The 18,268-nt window shown below is 40.1% G+C and overlaps 1 protein-coding gene across 2 annotated transcripts in view; it reads right to left on the reverse strand.

Moving 5' to 3' along the window:
• Positions 1-1,161: 1,161 nt before the first annotated feature.
• Positions 1,162-18,268, reverse strand: part of slc38a4 (solute carrier family 38 member 4) — a 31,553-nt gene continuing 14,446 nt past the window's right edge. Inside the window, exons 4-18 of one of the 2 annotated variants that reach the window (XM_082510947.1) lie at positions 18,149-18,187; positions 17,035-17,125; positions 16,397-16,512; positions 14,878-14,951; positions 14,369-14,461; positions 14,141-14,222; positions 13,975-14,057; positions 13,472-13,530; positions 12,294-12,554; positions 11,384-11,463; positions 10,440-10,540; positions 10,160-10,284; positions 5,792-5,936; positions 5,060-5,157; positions 1,162-4,860 (exon numbers count right to left, since the gene is read on the reverse strand). In XM_082510947.1, the coding sequence (XP_082367073.1) occupies positions 4,756-4,860; positions 5,060-5,157; positions 5,792-5,936; positions 10,160-10,284; positions 10,440-10,540; positions 11,384-11,463; positions 12,294-12,554; positions 13,472-13,530; positions 13,975-14,057; positions 14,141-14,222; positions 14,369-14,461; positions 14,878-14,951; positions 16,397-16,512; positions 17,035-17,125; positions 18,149-18,187 (1,552 nt within the window). In that variant the 3' untranslated portion in view covers positions 1,162-4,755. The remainder of the gene's footprint in view (positions 4,861-5,059; positions 5,158-5,791; positions 5,937-10,159; positions 10,285-10,439; positions 10,541-11,383; positions 11,464-12,293; positions 12,555-13,471; positions 13,531-13,974; positions 14,058-14,140; positions 14,223-14,368; positions 14,462-14,877; positions 14,952-16,396; positions 16,513-17,034; positions 17,126-18,148; positions 18,188-18,268) is intronic. The other variant, XM_082510948.1, reaches the window with a different exon arrangement.

The following is an 18,268-nucleotide window of genomic DNA, read 5'->3' on the forward strand; positions in this document are numbered from 1 at the left end:
AATGGTGTAAAAATACTATGGTAAGTACAATACAGTTATTTGCTTTGAGCATAGAAATGTCAGAAAATAACTTTATGTCTTTTGCAAAGTGAAATAATTTTTATTTTAAGAATAATCTTTGTTTCAGTGAAAGTCAAAATGACACTTAAGTTACAGGAAGTTTTAGCATCAAGTAGAAAATAGAAAGAAAAGCAGCAACAAGAGTATTCATACAGAAACATATGGCACTGGTCAGCACTTTTGCCTCACAGCAATAAGATTCCTGGTTTAAATATTAGCTGGGGGCTTTTCTGTGTGGAGACTGCTGTGCCTCTGTGGGTTTCCTTTGTCCACAATTCAGCCGCATGCATGTTAGGATAATTAGAGATTCTAAACTGGACACAGTGTGTGATAGATGGTAAAGTGCTTGTACTCTAAAAGCCTTTGAGTGCTATATTAAATTAGGATTATTGATTTGTTGATGTGTATAGCCATTTTAATGCTCCAGCTGGAGATGAGTTTAATTATAAACTGTTGAGTAGTTTTTTTTTTTTTTAAAGTAGTTTTATATTCATTGGCACAGGAAAATATGCAGTATTAGTGGATTTTTTTTAAAACTCTGCAAAACCTTTTAAAATGAATTGCACATCATTAGAAGTGTACAAGCATCAGTACATTCAGTCACTCCAAACCATTATGAAGTATTGTTGGTCACTGTACTACTCAAGCTCAACAGTGTTGTGGCAGATATATGAAATTTATGCATTTTTATTACTGTATTTGCAAAATGCAGGAGAAAAACTCTTTGGAGAAAGAAAAAAATGGAAAGATTATAACATTCCTCATTTTGACTCTTGGGACATTACAAGCAGGTGTTACATGTCAGCAGCAGATGCTAGGTATCCAGGAAATTGAAGATTTATTTCTATAGGCCCAATACCATCTAATTGTTATGACAGAAATATGGTTCTGGTCACTACCTTCTCAGACACAAACTAGAACCCCCCCACCCCCACCCCAGCATGTTATATAAAATCTGGAGTGACATAAGGGATTTTTCCCATATCCACATTTACAAACATTTTATAATATACTGCATTTCTATTATTACCACTTGTTCGTTTGCTTTGGATTTCTTTAAAGAACTATGATTTTAAAAGTTAAAAAATGATAAAAACATGGTTTTTATTTCACATTTTTATTGTTCATCATAATGAAACAGCATCACCGATACAAAAAAAAAGGAAAAAAAAATCCCCTTTGTTTAGGTAAAATTACAAATCTGAATGTTCAATCTGATCCATAGGAACACTGTGAACAGCAGAAACATTAAGCCAGTGCTTCTACACGGCTGAGGCTCCATAGAAAAATAAGGCAGGTGGTTTTTCTACACCTTCTTTCGAAACACATTCTGGGGACTTGTCTGTTTTACAAATCCATGAGAAGACTTGTCATTTAGACCAGCACGGCATTGTACAGCTTGGCTCGATCACACAAAAAAGGAAAAGAGATATGATACGAGTCTATCCGAAAGTGAGAAGAAAAGTTCAGCCAGACTGAATACCTGAGATACTAAAGTAGGTTGAAAGAGCTTTCTGATAAAAAACTGCTGTCTCTTCTTTTTATTGGATGAGCTGCTTGAAAAGACAAAACTCATCCTGAGGAACTGAGAAAAACTCTTACATTAGTAACAGACCCAGAGGAGAGAGTGAGGCAGATTTTCAAACACCTATTATTGAATATTGATAGTGAGTACTGCACGGGTCAAGTGACCCTTTAGTCGAGAAGCTTGGTGACTTTATCAGGCTGTAAAAATATTCAAGTAATGCCTTGCAAATAAAACCTGACCAAAAACTGGGCTTTTTAAAGATGTCTATGACACCAATGCGTCACAAGCCACTGACATACATCCAGCAATGGTGTATGATTGTCCTGGTAAAGCTTTGAGCTGGTGAACGTGGAAGATTCTTATGCATAAAGATATACGCTTACAGTACATGTTAGTTTAAGTGATGGCTACACTGCATTGCACAGTGCAATAGCAAAAGAACCACTTGGTCTTGTAACAGATGACTAACGTGTCTTGTAAGAAACTTCCTGTAGTGTGGTCATAAAATACTTGTCTCGTCCTAATTTTGTTGAGTGTTAAATTACATGTTTAATATCAACACGGCTTAATCGTGGCTTTAAAATTCAACCCAGTGACGGTCAGCTAGTGACATAAACCCAGTTGCCTTATTTCTGAGACTCCTGGGAAAACCGTGTTGGGAAGTAGGCTGTTGAGTTAATGCATTGTGACGACAGGTTAATGTTAAAATATGAAAACAGATATATAGCGAACAACTTTTCTACAAATATACAAGCTTCAAATATAGGACCAAAAAAACCCAGAACAAACTACTGTCTGACAGCAAGAGAAAAAAAAGGTCTAATACATAATTAGAAACTAAAACAAACACGGATTGCAGAAGAAGTCAAGTAGAATTCATCCATCAACCCGCTCACAAGCAATGAGTGTCAGTGTACCATAAAATAAAGATTATTTACAGAGCATATACAATTGTTCAAAAAGACCATGTTTGTAGGCCAAAAACATGCACATTATATATATTTCATTTGAAATATCTATTTGTTTTTATGTACGTAGATCCACAAAGGATCTATAAATGCTGTCCACTTTGGCTGCGTGTGACTCGCAATGGCACGGGAGAAGCGGTGAAACGGAACAAGTCTGAGGTTGTGATGCCGCCATTCACTGTTACATTTAAGGCACCTGTTTCAAAAGCCAATTACAATACCAAGAATTCAGAAGGCACAATAAAATAATGAATACGATTACCGGTTGTATATTATTCTTTTAAATTAAAAAAAACATCAAGAATTATATATATATAAAAAAATATATTGCTAGGGGATATCCAAATGTTTAGCTTTAGATGTTGAGGTAAAACATCTGGAGTTGCAACTTGGGATCTTGGTAGACACCCTTCACAACATACTTAAAAATGGCTGACACCTTTAGCATGGTCATCTAGGTATTGAAGCATTCTTTGTTAGTTATTATTTACCGCACCCTTACTTCTAAAAATTACTGCTCTTTGATATTTTGTGTGTGAAGGGAACATTTTCACTTAATTGTCAAGACTTACACGTGAAGATTGATAACAATCTCGTTTATATGCCAAGTAAAAACAAAGGAACCTGGAGACTTGTTAGCCCTCGCTAGCATATTGACTGACTAGCTAGCATGGTTTGGCGTAAAGTTAAAATTTGCCTACCACAGCCTCTAAAGCTTAATAACTGAAATATTATATTTCCTTAAATTAATTTCTATATATCCGTAAATGTTTAAGCATTGCATCACACTTTAATGGAGCGTTTCAATCCCTACAGGCCTGACAGTAAAAGGTTAACTTCCTACTTAACGTGCCTACATGAGATTGTTATCAATCTTCGCATCTAACTCATAAACTTTTACAAAGTGTCAAACAATTACTTCAAACTAAATAGCATATAATTATGCAAAAAAACAAAAACAAAGGACGTACATTCGAATAAAGTTCTTCTTGAGCATAATATGGCACGAGTTAAAATAATTGTAATATTTAGGTCAACCTATTCATATGTATCTTTTTTAGCTGATCTTTTTTAAAAATTGTCTAAAATGCATACTTATTTTTTCCCCATATAATTACTTATTTAAAAAAAAAAACAATTCAATGTTTATCTCATGAGTTCTACTGTATGTGCCTTAATAATGATTCCAGCAGGTATATGTATACTGCTAGTTGGAAATGATCATCCAGCTGAATGGGAAACAGCCTTAAGAGGCCAAGTAAGATATTATATACAACAACCATTTTGTCAGTAGATACACTTAATTATGTACATTCGTATCTTGCATATTTAGATCCATCTGTGAACAGTAATACTGAAAGCACCCACTTAATCTTGTGTGCACAGCCGAAATGAAAAAAGACCAGGAAGGAAGATCCTTGTCTTTTTGGAGCTGAAAATATCTAGCATAACTCTACTAAAGAAAATTGTTTGTGCGTGCCAACTTTGGCAAAGCTTCTGGTTGTTAATACGTAACACAGCAGCAAATCGATGTTGAATTTCCCAAATAAAAAATGGAATTAAATTGCTCATCAACCGTCATTTTGAGAAGAGATGAATGCTTAATCGACCGCAGGAATTTTAGGAAATAGTAGTAATAATTATAGTAATGGCTTCTTACACAGCTACTACTGAACACAATGCTAGATGTGCTCCTTTTTCCATGGATGATGGCACACTCCAAAAGACTCCTTAAAGTTCACAGAGGACTGATGGACCTACATGATCGTTCCAGCCCTTCCAGCTTCAAGTACAGGCTGCAGAGTATCTGTTCATTGTTGTTTCTTCTTAGCTGGAAAAGAATGATCATCAAGATGATGGTGACGATCTAAAGCTGTCTCGGTGGCATGTTGGCATTTTAAACCAGAGACCGGTACCCCTTGTTGTGATTCTTTCATTTGTGTCGTTTCACATCCAAAAAAAGAAAAAAGAAAAAAAAATACAAACTAAGCTAAAAGGATCCCCTCCAGTGGGACTTTCTGGGAGGATACTGAAGATGTCTTAACCCAGTGCTGCACTCATGTCTATAGCCTGAGGTTCTATAACGATTTGATGAAATGAAGGAAACCAGTGGGTACGGAAAACAAGTGATTTGCTGTGGGGCAGTCAAGGAAGTGGCTGCACTTCTAAATGGGAAACTGAAGACGGTAGAAAAGTGTTTTAATGGTGTCCCCCAGAGCCTGGGGGGTTGTGGATCCAGTCAAGAACGATAAGCGTCAAGCTGCCAATCATGAAGATGACTCCCATGACCAGGAAGATGGCTGCCTGAAGAGAGAGAGAGAGAGAGAGACAGAACAAGAAGGGATTCAGCTTGATGAGATACACAGAAGAAAGAAGGGGTCTGTGGAAATTTCTGGCAGATCACATTCATCTGGCCCTCAGTGGATACATGGAGAAAGCCAATACAGTGAGACAGCAGCAGAAAGCATTGTGTGTGACTGCGAGTGTGTTTCTGTACACTTACCCCAATCTTCTGTGGGGAGCGCAACGGCAGCGACTTTACCAGGCGCAGGTAAAAGGCAGCGGGTAGGATGAAGATGAGCATTGTTGCTGCAGAGGCGCCTGCAATTAAACCGAGAGGAAAACTGAATCTGCCATCAGGTGACAACAACTGAAACAAACAGCCAGACCAATCACTATGAGGAATTCTTTAAGTGACACGTTGAGTGACAGCTGTGTTTTTTAGACTTTTTAATAATTAAGGTGCATAACATAAGCTTTTAAAATACCTTTAATAAAGCATCAAGCCTCATATATTATAGGCATGCCATTAAGTATTGATTTGAGGTGCTGGTACTCAGTTACAAAGTAGTACTCTTCGGTTTGATTTAGGGATTAGTTTTGCAGAGCTGATTTTTCTTTTTTCTTTTTTTTAAACTTTGCTCGAAGTGATCGTCTTTGCTCCAACAGAACATGTGCACAGGCATCTGCTGGCAACTCTTTATTAAAAAGGGGGTGAGTAGGAAAGTGTTCTTCCTGACAATCTTAAACCTGAGAATCCTCACCAGGTAAGGATTTAACCTGACATTTTAAGCTTCTCTGTACTTCCAGCGGCTTTATCCAATTAAACAATCCCTCATCTGAAGGTGCCAATCAGGCGTGAACCGGCAAACCTCACTGACTCACTCTGGGTTCATGTGTCTTTTTGAAAGGGCAGAAATGTTGCTCTCTGTTCACACTCAGTGTCAGGACTCACCGATGAAGCCAAAGATGTCCCGGATGGTGGGGACACAGATGACCAGGACGTTGTTAAAGGCCAGGATGAAGGCGGCAATCAGCAAGTGGCGAGTCCAGCTGAACTCTCGCCCGCTGAACAGTAACGTGGTGATGGACGAACGGATCTAGGAGAAACAGTGACATAGTGGTGATGAATGTGGTGAAACAGTGTTTTCAGCTTTCTTGTAAATAGAGAAATAAACGTTTGTTTGATAAAAACAATTTATTCCAACACTAAAGTCAGTTGCTCTCTTCTTGTCTCAGTCAAAGAACCGAATCATTAACAAATATGCACGGCTGCCAGCCTGCGACTGAAGCCGATTCCTCACATTTGGCCAGTGATTGAAGTGTGTCAAGAGTTATGAACTTGTGTGTGTGTGTGAGTCAGAGAAAACCAGGAGATCCTTGAGCTACAGGCAACCTGTTAAAGCCTGAACTGGGTGAAAGGTCGCAGGTATCAGGTAAAACCTGAGGCCCCTTTAGCCCGTAAGCCTCTGGGAGAGAGGTCACAAAGAGCCCTGCTTACAGCGCCCATTCAAAACTGTTTGGGATTATCACCCGCAGCGCAATGGAACTATGGGATTGCATCAGCCAGTGCAGAGAGGAGGGCGGGCTCAGCCCCGGGGGGGGGGGGAGGGGAGGAAGAGGAGGAGGCGTGTCTTTACGCCTTTTCTCTTTTTTTGTTGCTGCCAGCATGTGCTTTCTTCTCTGTGACAAACTAGTGGCTCACAGCACAGATAAAATGAACGATTCAAACCCAAGTTTCTCTCTTAGCCGTTTTAAAACAGCCCCTCCTCACTGCCCCAACCCATACCTTCACTTTACTCCCACCAGCGTAATTAGGACTGCTTGGAAAACTAGAGCCTGGACGCAGCATTTCACTCCAAAGCTTCAAGTTATTCAGCATCTGACTGTCATCTGGCACTATGACTCTTGGGAGTGCACCCTTTGATATCTGCGCACTCCTAACCTATCAGTATGGCCAGGCTTCGGTCAGTCCAAAACAAACCACAGATGAAGATCTAAGGTAATAAATAGGCAAGCATATGTGACTTTTTCTGAGCAAAGTTAAATGTGTGACTGACAAAACCAAGTGTGAACTGAAACTACAAGCAGCACAGTAAGGAAAGCCCCTTCTCGGATATACATATATATATATATATATGTAAAAAAAAAGTGTTGCCTCGCTGTAGAACCACTGAAGCTTTACAAACCATGACTTCTTCTCTAGGCAAAAGGCTTTAATGCAGCCAAGCAAACCTAAGAAGAATATTTGTGAACCGTGCTCTCTAGCGGTGACACCGATCCTGATGGACAACAACTGCACTGTGTGAGGCACAGACTGCCCTGCCTTCCCAGAGGTTTACATACAGAACACGCTTTGTACTTCAGCAAGAACAACATTCGGGTGTTGAGGTTGTGTAATTTCTGTCTGGGTGGTGTTTGTCCCCTCCAGCATGACACCAGTGTCATCCTTTTAACCTAAATTCAATAGAAGACCCCTCAGGCTTGTTTGCCCTCGGCTCTTTTGGAAGCGTTTCAGCACATCTGGACTGAAATAACACAACTGTTTACAGAAGCACACTTAGGAGGAGCACACCTATTAAAAAGTAAGACATTCACACGCCTGGATTAATCACCAGAAATGACCACTCATGACACATTAAATATATTTAGCTTGAGTGGCTATCTGCAAATATTCACAGTCACATGTACATTACTAAAGCAGGAGCAGAGGAAGTAAAGAGAAACCAGCTGTAGCATACAAGACTTTACATACATGTATTTAAGCCAGAGCTACAAAAGGAACATTTTTATGTTGATGATAGTAAGTTATTACTGGCTGTAAGTGTTAATCAGCTCTCTTACAGCCGTCTTTTGTGGTTTCCATCTCCTGCTGGAGCCTGAGAACTGGAGCACGTCTGACTCCACATAAAACCCTTTCATTATATCCTGAATCCTGGCAAAGCCTTATGTGATGTGGCCTCTGTAAGCATCTATCCTTCACGTGACTGCACCGCCCTCTGCATGCACACACACACACACACACACACACACACACACACACACACACACTTTCAGGCTTGAACGTTTATCTGGACATTTATCTCCCACACATACAGTCTTGTCTCGTCTCTTATAGTCCTCTACAGGAGTCAAAGACAGCTGCAGATAAAGCTAAAGTTAGTCTCTAGCTGAAGGTTGGCCACATTTTCCTACAAAATGAAGGTCAGGAGCATTCAAGACAAGATTCTCAAATGCCACACGGAAACTTGGCATAAGCGTTGCTGTGACTGAGCAGTTCTTTTGATCCGACGCCGTGCACGGATCTAGATCTAGCCAGTCTTCCGGCAGTGTTATGGCAACGGTGATTGTAGGAATAGTTATGGTCAGTTAATTAAAACCTCCCCAACTTTGTGTATTTTAATCAGAACGCTGTTAATCAACTTTCCCAGTCACTTCATTCACACTGTCACCAGTTAAAAGTACACCCAAGACTGACTAATGTTATGTGTCATGTCTTTACATGCAGGCATATTCAATCTAAAATCAGTTTGCAAAGCAGGATAACTAAAAGAAATCTCCTTGTAACAGCTTCAACGCTGATAAAACGGCCACGTGCACATTAGTTTTTTAACTCCAAGCCAAGGCTGCATAGCTGCCTTTTTCCTAATTCATCACAGCATCCCGTTTCAGTCTCGTGTTTCTCTGCTGCTATCAGTTTTCTATGTCCTCTGTCAAACTCTCTCTATTTCTCTTGAAGGACTCAGCTGGATATGTTTCACACAGTGACTAGACATGGATCATAAATACCCAGGATTACGTTTTTTGATATGATTTGAACATAATTTCACATATGGCCGCAATATTCAATTCAATTCAATGCAATGTATTTTATATAGTGCCAGATTTCAACAATAGTTGCCTCAGGCACTTTATATTGTAAGGTGAAGACCCTACAATAATACAATACGATAACACAATAATGCTAACAAAGTAAGTCCATTACACTGTCTTCCTCATTGACAGAGTGGGTACAGATGCATATTTCTTATCAACAAAACTACACAATTGGAGGACTGTGCGGTCCTGGCAGAGGTTTGTGTCTGTTTCTCTTCTCTAGCTCGTCTCACTGGCTCCACCTCTCTATCGCCCGGAAGGCAGCAGTTAGAGTCGGGGTTTTTCCACTGTCCACTCCGAGTCTGTAAACTTCCACTGCAGAGACTGAGGGGGCTGAAGGGATTCCCCTCTAACATAACAAAACACAACAAAGGAACTGAGGCGGAAGTGGCACTGTGCGGGCATAAGCTCCATCCATGCGTCTAAAATATAACAAAATGTGTAGGCTGTATGTAAGAGAGCACCGATGTACAGAAATGTGTCTGTATAAATGTGTGTGCGTGTGTGTGAGTGCGGTGTCGCAGTGTGTTTCCATAACATGCCATCACTTGCTGCATCATTCTCCATCAGCACTTTCCTCTGATTGAATGCTCCTGCCCCCTGGTGGCAGTCTGCTGTAACTTCAGGTATTTCCGAGAAGAATTCATGCCCCAGCTGCTCTTCTCTATATTAAACCCAGTTTAGATGTGTGTGTGTGTGTGTGTGTGTGTGCGTGAGTGCCTGGAAGCCAAAACGGGTCAGGAAACTTCCTCTGTCTAGCAGCCATTCTTGTTCTCCTCAAGTCAGATAAAGGTCAAGCTAAAATTAGTCCTTGACCATGTATGGACAGGCAAGTAAGAGGGGAAGCGTACGTGTGAATGAATGTGGCTTGTGAAGTTGTGGTGACTGGAAATCACACACATGCAGACTTTTGACTTCATGCTGAGAGAAAGAGCAACATAAACGGGTGTAAAAAAGAGTCGGGCCTCACTGCTGAAATCTTACAGTGTGTATGCCTGTTTGCGTTAATGTGATAAAAAGTTTTGTTTTTTTAAAGAGCCTTCGTCTGTGCATTTGAGCTTTGAGGTGACGGCACAAGATGGAGCTCCAAACTGAACAGTGTGTTCTTTTTTACCAACGCTGGGAAAAAGCAGCTGTGTCCAGAAAATGACAAAAAAAAAAACAAAAACATTCTGAATGACTGCAGTGAATACAAAACACAGTCTGTAAGCAGACTGACAGAGAGTGGCAGCAATGTTCAACATTTACAGGCGTGGTGTTTGTGCTCGTGTGCTCTGACGTAAATCAAATTAAACTGCTGCCTAAACGAGGCTCCAAATGATGAAGGCGAGTGATGAAAGAGGTTAGAAATAAGCTCTAGGCATGATATTTTACCATAAAGGCAACTTTTTCGGCTTCCAGAAGACAAGACAGAGACAGACTGTGTGTTTATGCAGGTTGTACTTACAGGGAAAAGCACGATGGGGACAGTAAGAGTGACGGCAGTGAGGACAGCCAAACGCACCAGCAGCAGCATCGTGTCAAACTTGTACACTTTAGTGAAAGTGTGCAGCAACTCTGCCTCCACGTTGTCTGTGATGCAGAGGGATAAAAGAGCAGTCCGTGAGAAATACTGAGACTGAAGAAATGGAAAAATAGGAATTCTAGCAAGACAAAAGAACGGAATGGCAGAACAAAACAAACAAAAACCAATCGTTTTTTTCTGTTGGTTAAACTGTTGCTTATACCATAAAAGGTGAGGTAGCCAAAAAGTGCCGACAGCATGTACATGATGAGCATCGCCAGGATGGACAGGTTAGAGACATTCTGCATTTTCTTCCGGCTCCGACTGTAGATGGCAAACACACAGACTTTTAGAGAGGTGACTTCACGATCGAAATATAAGGATTGGACAAAAGGGTGAACACAAAAGGAAGTGTCGAAAACAAACCACTTCCTGCAGAAGTAACACCATTATCACGCCACTTCTGCAGGAGGTGGTCTGTTAAAATTAGGTAGTGACCGACAGAACAAGATTGTAGACACAAGTGGCAGAAATGACTTTTCTCCAAAGGACTTGCCTCCCCCTTAGCGATTGGGTGCCAGTTGAGGTTGTTCGGGAAAGTGACGAGTACACCTCCCGGACACCTCATATGTGAGGAGTTCCAGGCATTTCCTATTGGAAGGAGGCCCCTATTTCTCTCTAGTGTGTCCTCGGGAGATTATATCTCTTGACTGGCCTCAGAATGCCCTGGTGTTTCCTCGAATAAGGTGGAGGCGGTAGCTGGGAGCTAGCTCACAACTAGCACTTCCCAAATGACAGTATTACTGAAAAATGCTAATTAGAAATCCATGTTAAAGTCCCTGACAGCAGTGCACGAGGAGGTATCTGAAACCAGATGAATGTAAACAATACCAGCTCTGGCAGAGGTCCACTACTAGGAGGCATCCACTAATCCACATTAGGAGTACCCCACATAGACACCACAATTTTTGCCATGTCAGAATTACTAATCAACTTTTTTTTTTTGCTTTGAACACATCAAGAATATCGAGAACTAACTGTTTCTTCGCTTCCTCTCTCTTGGAAGACATCATTGCAACGGGTCAGCATATGATGATTTAAATGTATGTATAAGATGTTTGATGGTTTTTCAGGATGTGATGATGTAAATGTAAGTAACATACTTACTCTTTAAGCTCGCTATAGATAGGCAGCACCTCAGGATGGCAGACGAAAGCAAAGGCCAGGATGGGAACAGTGTACGCAGTCTAAGGAAGGATGAAAAAAGTACGGAAACGAGCCATTAACATGATGTAATATATATGAGAAGTATTCTTCTACTGGGTAAAGTAGCTGTAAAACAGAAATGCCTGCTGATATAGCCTCAGGAGAAAAGAGAGGAGGGAGAGCACTAAAAAACCTTTTCCTCAGCATTTAAGACTTCTGATGCACTGGACAGTTGAACACAGCAGTGCTGCACTGCTGTCTGCTCAGGTCATAAAAACTGGTATGTTTCCTTTCTTTGTCTCCAATCAAAGCATGACATGCAGACAATACAATGACCTTTACTTCTACCAGCTGCTACTTTTGAACGGTCTCATTTTTCTACTTAAATTATGTGAAAGGTATCATCGTGAAATTTTATTTGTAAGAGCTGTTATTACACAAAGTTTGGATTTGGATTAACTCGCTTTTATGAAGTATAATGCCACATTTAAAATGTGTACCCTGATTTATGATTATATTTGCCCACAGATTAAACAAAACATTTGTCACTCAAAGGCCGAAAACACAGCACCAAAGATGTCAAACATGTCTTGGCTTGGCATACTGGTGTCTTGTCTATTCCACCCCTACAGCCCCATGATACATTGTGTACATGTTTTCAAGACTTTACCCCAGCAACAAGATTATCTTCAACTTTACTAAAGTCTTGGAGTGTCTAATTAATTGGGAACTGATCAATGGTGAATATTTGCACATGTACAATGACAAACCCAACAGTTCTCCATTTCAGAAGCTAAAACCTCTTAAAATAACAAATAAGCAATGGACTGTGAAGGCAATCAAAGGTTCTGCACCAGTACAACGAACTAACCTGTGAGTTGAAGACAAAGTATTTCGGCGTGCACATCTCCTCAACGTCTGGGTGAGGTTCAGAGTGTATTCCCGTGGAGTGCTGGGTATCGTGGCTGCCAATGATTGCTGGGGAAATGTCAGCGTGGGAGAAATCCATCTGTATAGACTTGTTTTGCAAGGCGTAGAGCCCTGGCATGTCCGAGCCATTTATGCTGAGATTGGATGAGTGGCCATGGAGGAAAGGCAGAGGGCAGGGTAGCTGGGTTTTTTTGTATATTATCTGAAAAAGATTGACATGAAGTCTGACTGTGCTCTTCAAAGTAGAATTGTCACATATTGTATGCTAACGTACTAGCTAACAGTTTTTATTACGACATCCAAAAGATACGGAGCAACATTAGCATCTCAGCAACTTAGTGATTTCAAACTCCTTTTAGCTCTTTTCTAGTTTCCTTCAACTCCATAGAAAAATAAACTGGCAACTTAGTTGCTAAATAATTGACTGAGTTCTCCAGTTAGCAGCTAAAATTATCTGTTTTTTGATGCTGCGGAGGTAGCACATGCTGGGTTTATCAAGACTGTTCACTGAAGCAGGCTCCTTTACCAAAGAAGGTGCACGTGAGGAGTGACAGTGAATCAAGAGTTTAATATTGTTAAAAAATGTCATCTTTGTAATTTGCATTTAGTGTAATTTTGTCATACTACCTAGCAAGAAAATGCCAAAAGATACCATTATAGCGTCAACCATACTGAAGGGTTAAAACAAATAATTTAAGGACGGTTGTTTTACTGCTTAGTTGAGGTGTGAGGCTGTATCTTAGGTTTTAGTTGCACCTTCTTCAAGAATAAGAAGTTGCAACTAAAATTTATTAAAACGTGGTAACAAAAAAATTATTTGACCCTTTTCCCTACCACTTTTGTTCTTTTAGGCAACAAGTTGAGTGTTGACCTGGGAAAGTAAATATGAAAAGAAAGAAAAATCTACTTCCTCCGTTAGTAGTCCTGACACTGGCAAATCGGAAATCTGAGTAACTGGCAACAGGCCGTAACACAGAAACTATTAGCTGAAAGATGCTAACATACCCCAAGTGACAAACACCTACGTACAGATGGTTTATGTTCATACTGATCTCTTGACATACAATTCTTAATCACATTATTATTAGCACATATTACGATTGCTCACACTCAACTTACCACACCTAGGAAGAAAACCATGCAAGAGAGGGAAAAACCACTGGTGTAGCCCAGGTAGCCTAAAAAAGAAACGAGAAAACAAAAAGTGAGTTCCTTTCTTACTCTGAACCTAGATAGCTGTTTTTAATGCATTTTGATGCCTTTTCTATTATATGTGTCACTCTTGCTTGTCAGCCCTATTAAAGAAACGCACCAACCAAGTGTGATCTGAGCAGAAACAAATTTAAATAGTGACAGATGCAAAAAACCCCACCATCATCATCATCAACAAATTCAGTTCTAACATAAAGAATTTATCCCGTCTGCTGCTTTATACAGCTGTCTGTATGTTTTACAGACAGCTGCAAGAACATGGAGGCACTGAGGAATTTGGCGAGACATAGCAGGAAGCGAACTTTAGAAACTTTAGTGAAACTGGAAGTCAGTCTGTGGTGGGAGCAAGTGGATAAAGTTTACAAAACATGTGAAGGAGAAAATATGACGGTTTTCACTTGTGTTCCTACCCAGATTTTTGAGGAGGGATAAAGGCAGAATGATTCCGACGGACACAAACAGCACCAGGTAATTTCCATTTAGGTACCATTCACTGCAAACACAACACAAGGTTAGACCACAAGAGATGGCACACGAACATTAGTTTGCTTCATCTTTAGAGGAGCCCATTCTCACCCAGAGTTTTCTTCTAAGTGCAGGAATGCGCGGATCACTTCTGGCAACTCATACTTCACTATAAAGAGGTAGCTGGACATCGCTGCAAGAGGACAACAAGGGCAACTTCAGGTTTCATGCAAACTACAAATACTTCTTTAGAGGTGCACATTACAGATATTATTGTAGCTCCAGTAATGCAATTAAAGACACATATGTTTCATTGAAATACACTGATTTAGGGCCTACCTCCAATGTTCTGCATGATTATTGATCCAAATGCAGCCATTTTTCCGGGCCAGCCAAATGCCCTCTCTCCAAGCTTCTCATAGATGAGGGATCCTGCCAGAACAGAGAGAGTGACTAAGGATACCAGCCTTAACTAGACAATCAGGTGTATGTTACACAGTCTCTTTTGCAATTCTTACTTAGCCCCTTCTTTGTAAAAAAAAAAAGTTATCTTTGCAATAACTACTTCATTCTCATTTCTTCAAATGCCTTTAGGTAAGGGTGTGGAGATTTCCAACGAAAGTTGGCATAACAGCAATTACTTTTTTGTGCTGTTACAATCACTTGTCCGAGCATTTTCTCATGCGTCATACTCCTCCCTGTGACCTACAGTAACCTCCCAATTAAATACTGTATATAAAATGTTATCATCTGTGGAAACATACACTTGTAATCCCTTAATCAGCAGTCATAACATTTAACGTCGTAACATTTAAAAATGTTTAAAGGTCTGAAGAGCAAATACCAACCTCCTTCCTTAGCAGTCACAAGGAGCAGGTGTACAGAGTATAAGGAGAGAATGGCTATAGCGATGAGGAGGACTCTGCGCAGAGAGAGAGAGAGAGAGGTGTAGAAGTATGAAAAACTGGTACTGTGTAACTGAGTATCTACCCCTTGCTGTTAAAAAAAACGTAATGACATTTGAAGCTGCTCTGGCTCATGTTTGTGTTCGGTGGGGGGGGATTCTGTCCTTTCAAAATGACTTTGGCATGGTTGTAGCATGACTAATGTCTGTGTCACGTAAATGCTACAAATACATCCATTGCTGCATTCTTCAAATACCATACTGTGTGTCAGCAGTGAGATTATGACGGAAGAGGGACAAAGTTGTACAGCTTCCTGTAGTTATTTCACACCCCCAGCTAGTTCTCATTTTTAGGCTCTGGACTGCAGCCATGTGCGTGGACAGTGGATGACAGAGGGAGTTGCGGTGGGTACACCGGGGGCATTTAGGGGGTGTTGGATAATGGAAGTCATCCACAGTCCAATAATGCATATGCATGGGACCAGATTGGTGAGGGAACTGACCACTGAAGCTCAGATGTCCCCGTGGGGAACAGGTGCCCCCTAATCCGAGTGGTACGTGACCACAGTCTATATCTAAAAGAGTCATAAAAATCATTTTTACTTTGTCAGTGCAACAATTAATAATCAGACACTCTGATTTCCAAACAAATTAGTGACATTCCCTTCAGCCTTAGCTGTACCATAATTATCACACTATTATACCATACAAAAGATTCCAAAATGCTGAATTGTCATGGTTGTTGTGGTAACACGCGATTGTCACCTTTTCTAACAAAAAGTGAAAAGAACTTTCTGCCATCATTTGGTATAAGTTAGTTAGTACACACACTAAACACTCCACCTAGTGACGCAGCAGAAAATCTTTGTCTTTCCTGCCCAACCCATAATTCTGTCATCTTAAACTCCACTACAATAAATTCTAAGAAGACATGAATTAATCTGTGGAGAACAATGCAATGCTAACCGGTGTTTATTTTAGGTCTCTTTTCAGGACTGTAAGGAGGGGTGACACTGACAGGGAGCTCTAACAAGCTTCAGCTTATAATTGCATTAGTTATTATTAATCCATGTATTTTGTGCTGTCTCCCTCCCCTCGAACTAAACTGGTCGTGGCACATGGTTGCCCCTCTCTGAGACTGGTTCTGCCGAAGGTTTCTTTCTGTTAAAAGGGAGTTTTTACTTTCCACTGTTGCCAGGGTCTTGCACATAGGAGGTGGTCTGATTGTTGGGGGTTTCTCTGCTTTATTTTAGGGTCTTTACCTTACAATATAAAGTGCATTGAGGTTATTGTTGTTGTCATTTTGTAATTTGATAAGTAAGTTGAACTGAAATTGAATAATCTTTCAAAGTATATCCTGTGGAGCAATCATTGTTTTTGGCATTTATAACCAAATTAACACCTAATCTCTATCAAACATGTAACACAATGCACTATATATCCGCTAGTCCAAACATACTTACGTAAAGAGAATGATGCCAGTGTTTGCCATGGCAAAGGACAGGCCCAGGATGCCGCTGCCCATAATGGCGTTGCTCAAGTTGAAGACGGACATGCCGAATGAGGCGTGGCCAGGATGCTGCCCAAAGTCAAAAGAAAAGACAAGAGCTTTTTAAGGTAAAACTACCTTCAGTTGAGTGATGAACTATTGATATTTACTACATGAATCATTAATGTTAGCATCATATGCGCCCTGTTTTAGAAAAAGAAAGAGCTAAACATTTGGCATAGTAAGCCACCTACAGACAGATAGAAGCTTTAGGAGACAAGCTGCAGTTCTTCTGCACTATTCTTATGGTTTTGACCTCACTCTCCTACAGCATCTCATAACTGCTAACAACTTAGAGACTGTGGTCTGCCATGTGGTCTAATTTAAAATAATGAGCAGTGAACTGAACACATGAAAAATTGATGTAGAACAGTAAGTGCGTCTGTGTGTATAATTAATACTTTTCATTTACTTGAATTATGAAGACAGGATGATGAATTGTTGACATGTGCATATGCATTATATGGTGAGTAAAACCAAATATAAAAATAATATAACAGATTATATTGGGAGTCAAAAGGAGATACATAGTTGATGTGACTAAATCCTTACATATTCTTCTTCATATGTCTTCTTCTTTGGTATACCGTTTGACAGAAACCTGTGGCTCTCTCCATCGTCATTATCATCCCCATTAAATTGGCTGTCAACATTGAGAAAGATACACGTTAGGACAAACACAGTGAGAGGTTCACTTCAAATGTGTATCAACTTTCAGTGCTATATTTTATGATGTAACCGCCTGTCATCAAATGCAGTCTTTGTGCGTAAGTGCAAGCGTGAGTGCAAGCAATAAGATGCTCAACTGTTTATATGGTTATACCGATCTACACTGCTCTCAACCCAGAGACTTCCTCTGAAGTAGAACCAAGTTCAAATGAGTGATGAAATATGTAGATTTTCTTTTGCAAATTATTAGTGTTAGCATTCAGTGTACCTTGACTTGACAATGTGCAGGAAACAAAAAGACATTGGTGCCACTTATAAAAGATTTGTTAGACACAAGAAAAACAATCTACCAACACATAGTCCTCCATCCAGGACTATGGTCATCCATAAACTGACTGTGAAAAAGATATACATTAGCACATGCAGTCTCTGTATCAACTTTATGTGCTACAATTTACTGTTAACTACCTAAATCTGTAGCCGTAGTCTTTACGTTTAAGTGCGAGTGTAAATGCAAGCAACAGAAAAGAAGCTGGACTGGTTATGCTGGTTATCTGACGACATTTGTGTGTGTCAGGGTTTTAAATGTAAACGTAAAAATTGTAACTGCACCTCTTTACACCTATGCCTTTCTTCATTTGTTCTTAAAAACGCATCAACTCTAACAACTCAGTTTTTTTTTTAAAAACTAGCTACCCGCTGTGGCAAGGGAGCAGCAGAAAGTAGCTAGCTGGACTGAAACACCTTCCCAATTCAATAACCACCAGTGTGCCTCACCCTGATAAACACATTATTTACATGCAATTAATCTGCCGCTTTAAAGCCAAAAGATAGACATGCCAAATGAGGAGTAACTTCGCAAGTGCAAGCACAAGTGCAGGGAGCAGAAAAGGTACTGGACTATCTATGTTGGTTATTTGTCATGAATCTGAACCTTCTGTAAAAGATTTGTCAGACACATAGTCCTGTGCTAGTTTTATAAAGTTCTTATTATCACCTTTGTCCTTCTCCGTCTTCATTATCATCCATAAATTGACTGTGAGGATTGAGAAAGATATATATTAGCACATGCAAACACAGCTAATGGTTAATGTCACATATGAATCAACTTTCTGCC

Source organism: Aulonocara stuartgranti, assembly GCF_965226115.1.
Source record: "Aulonocara stuartgranti genome assembly, chromosome: 17".
Taxonomy (NCBI): domain Eukaryota; kingdom Metazoa; phylum Chordata; class Actinopteri; order Cichliformes; family Cichlidae; genus Aulonocara; species Aulonocara stuartgranti.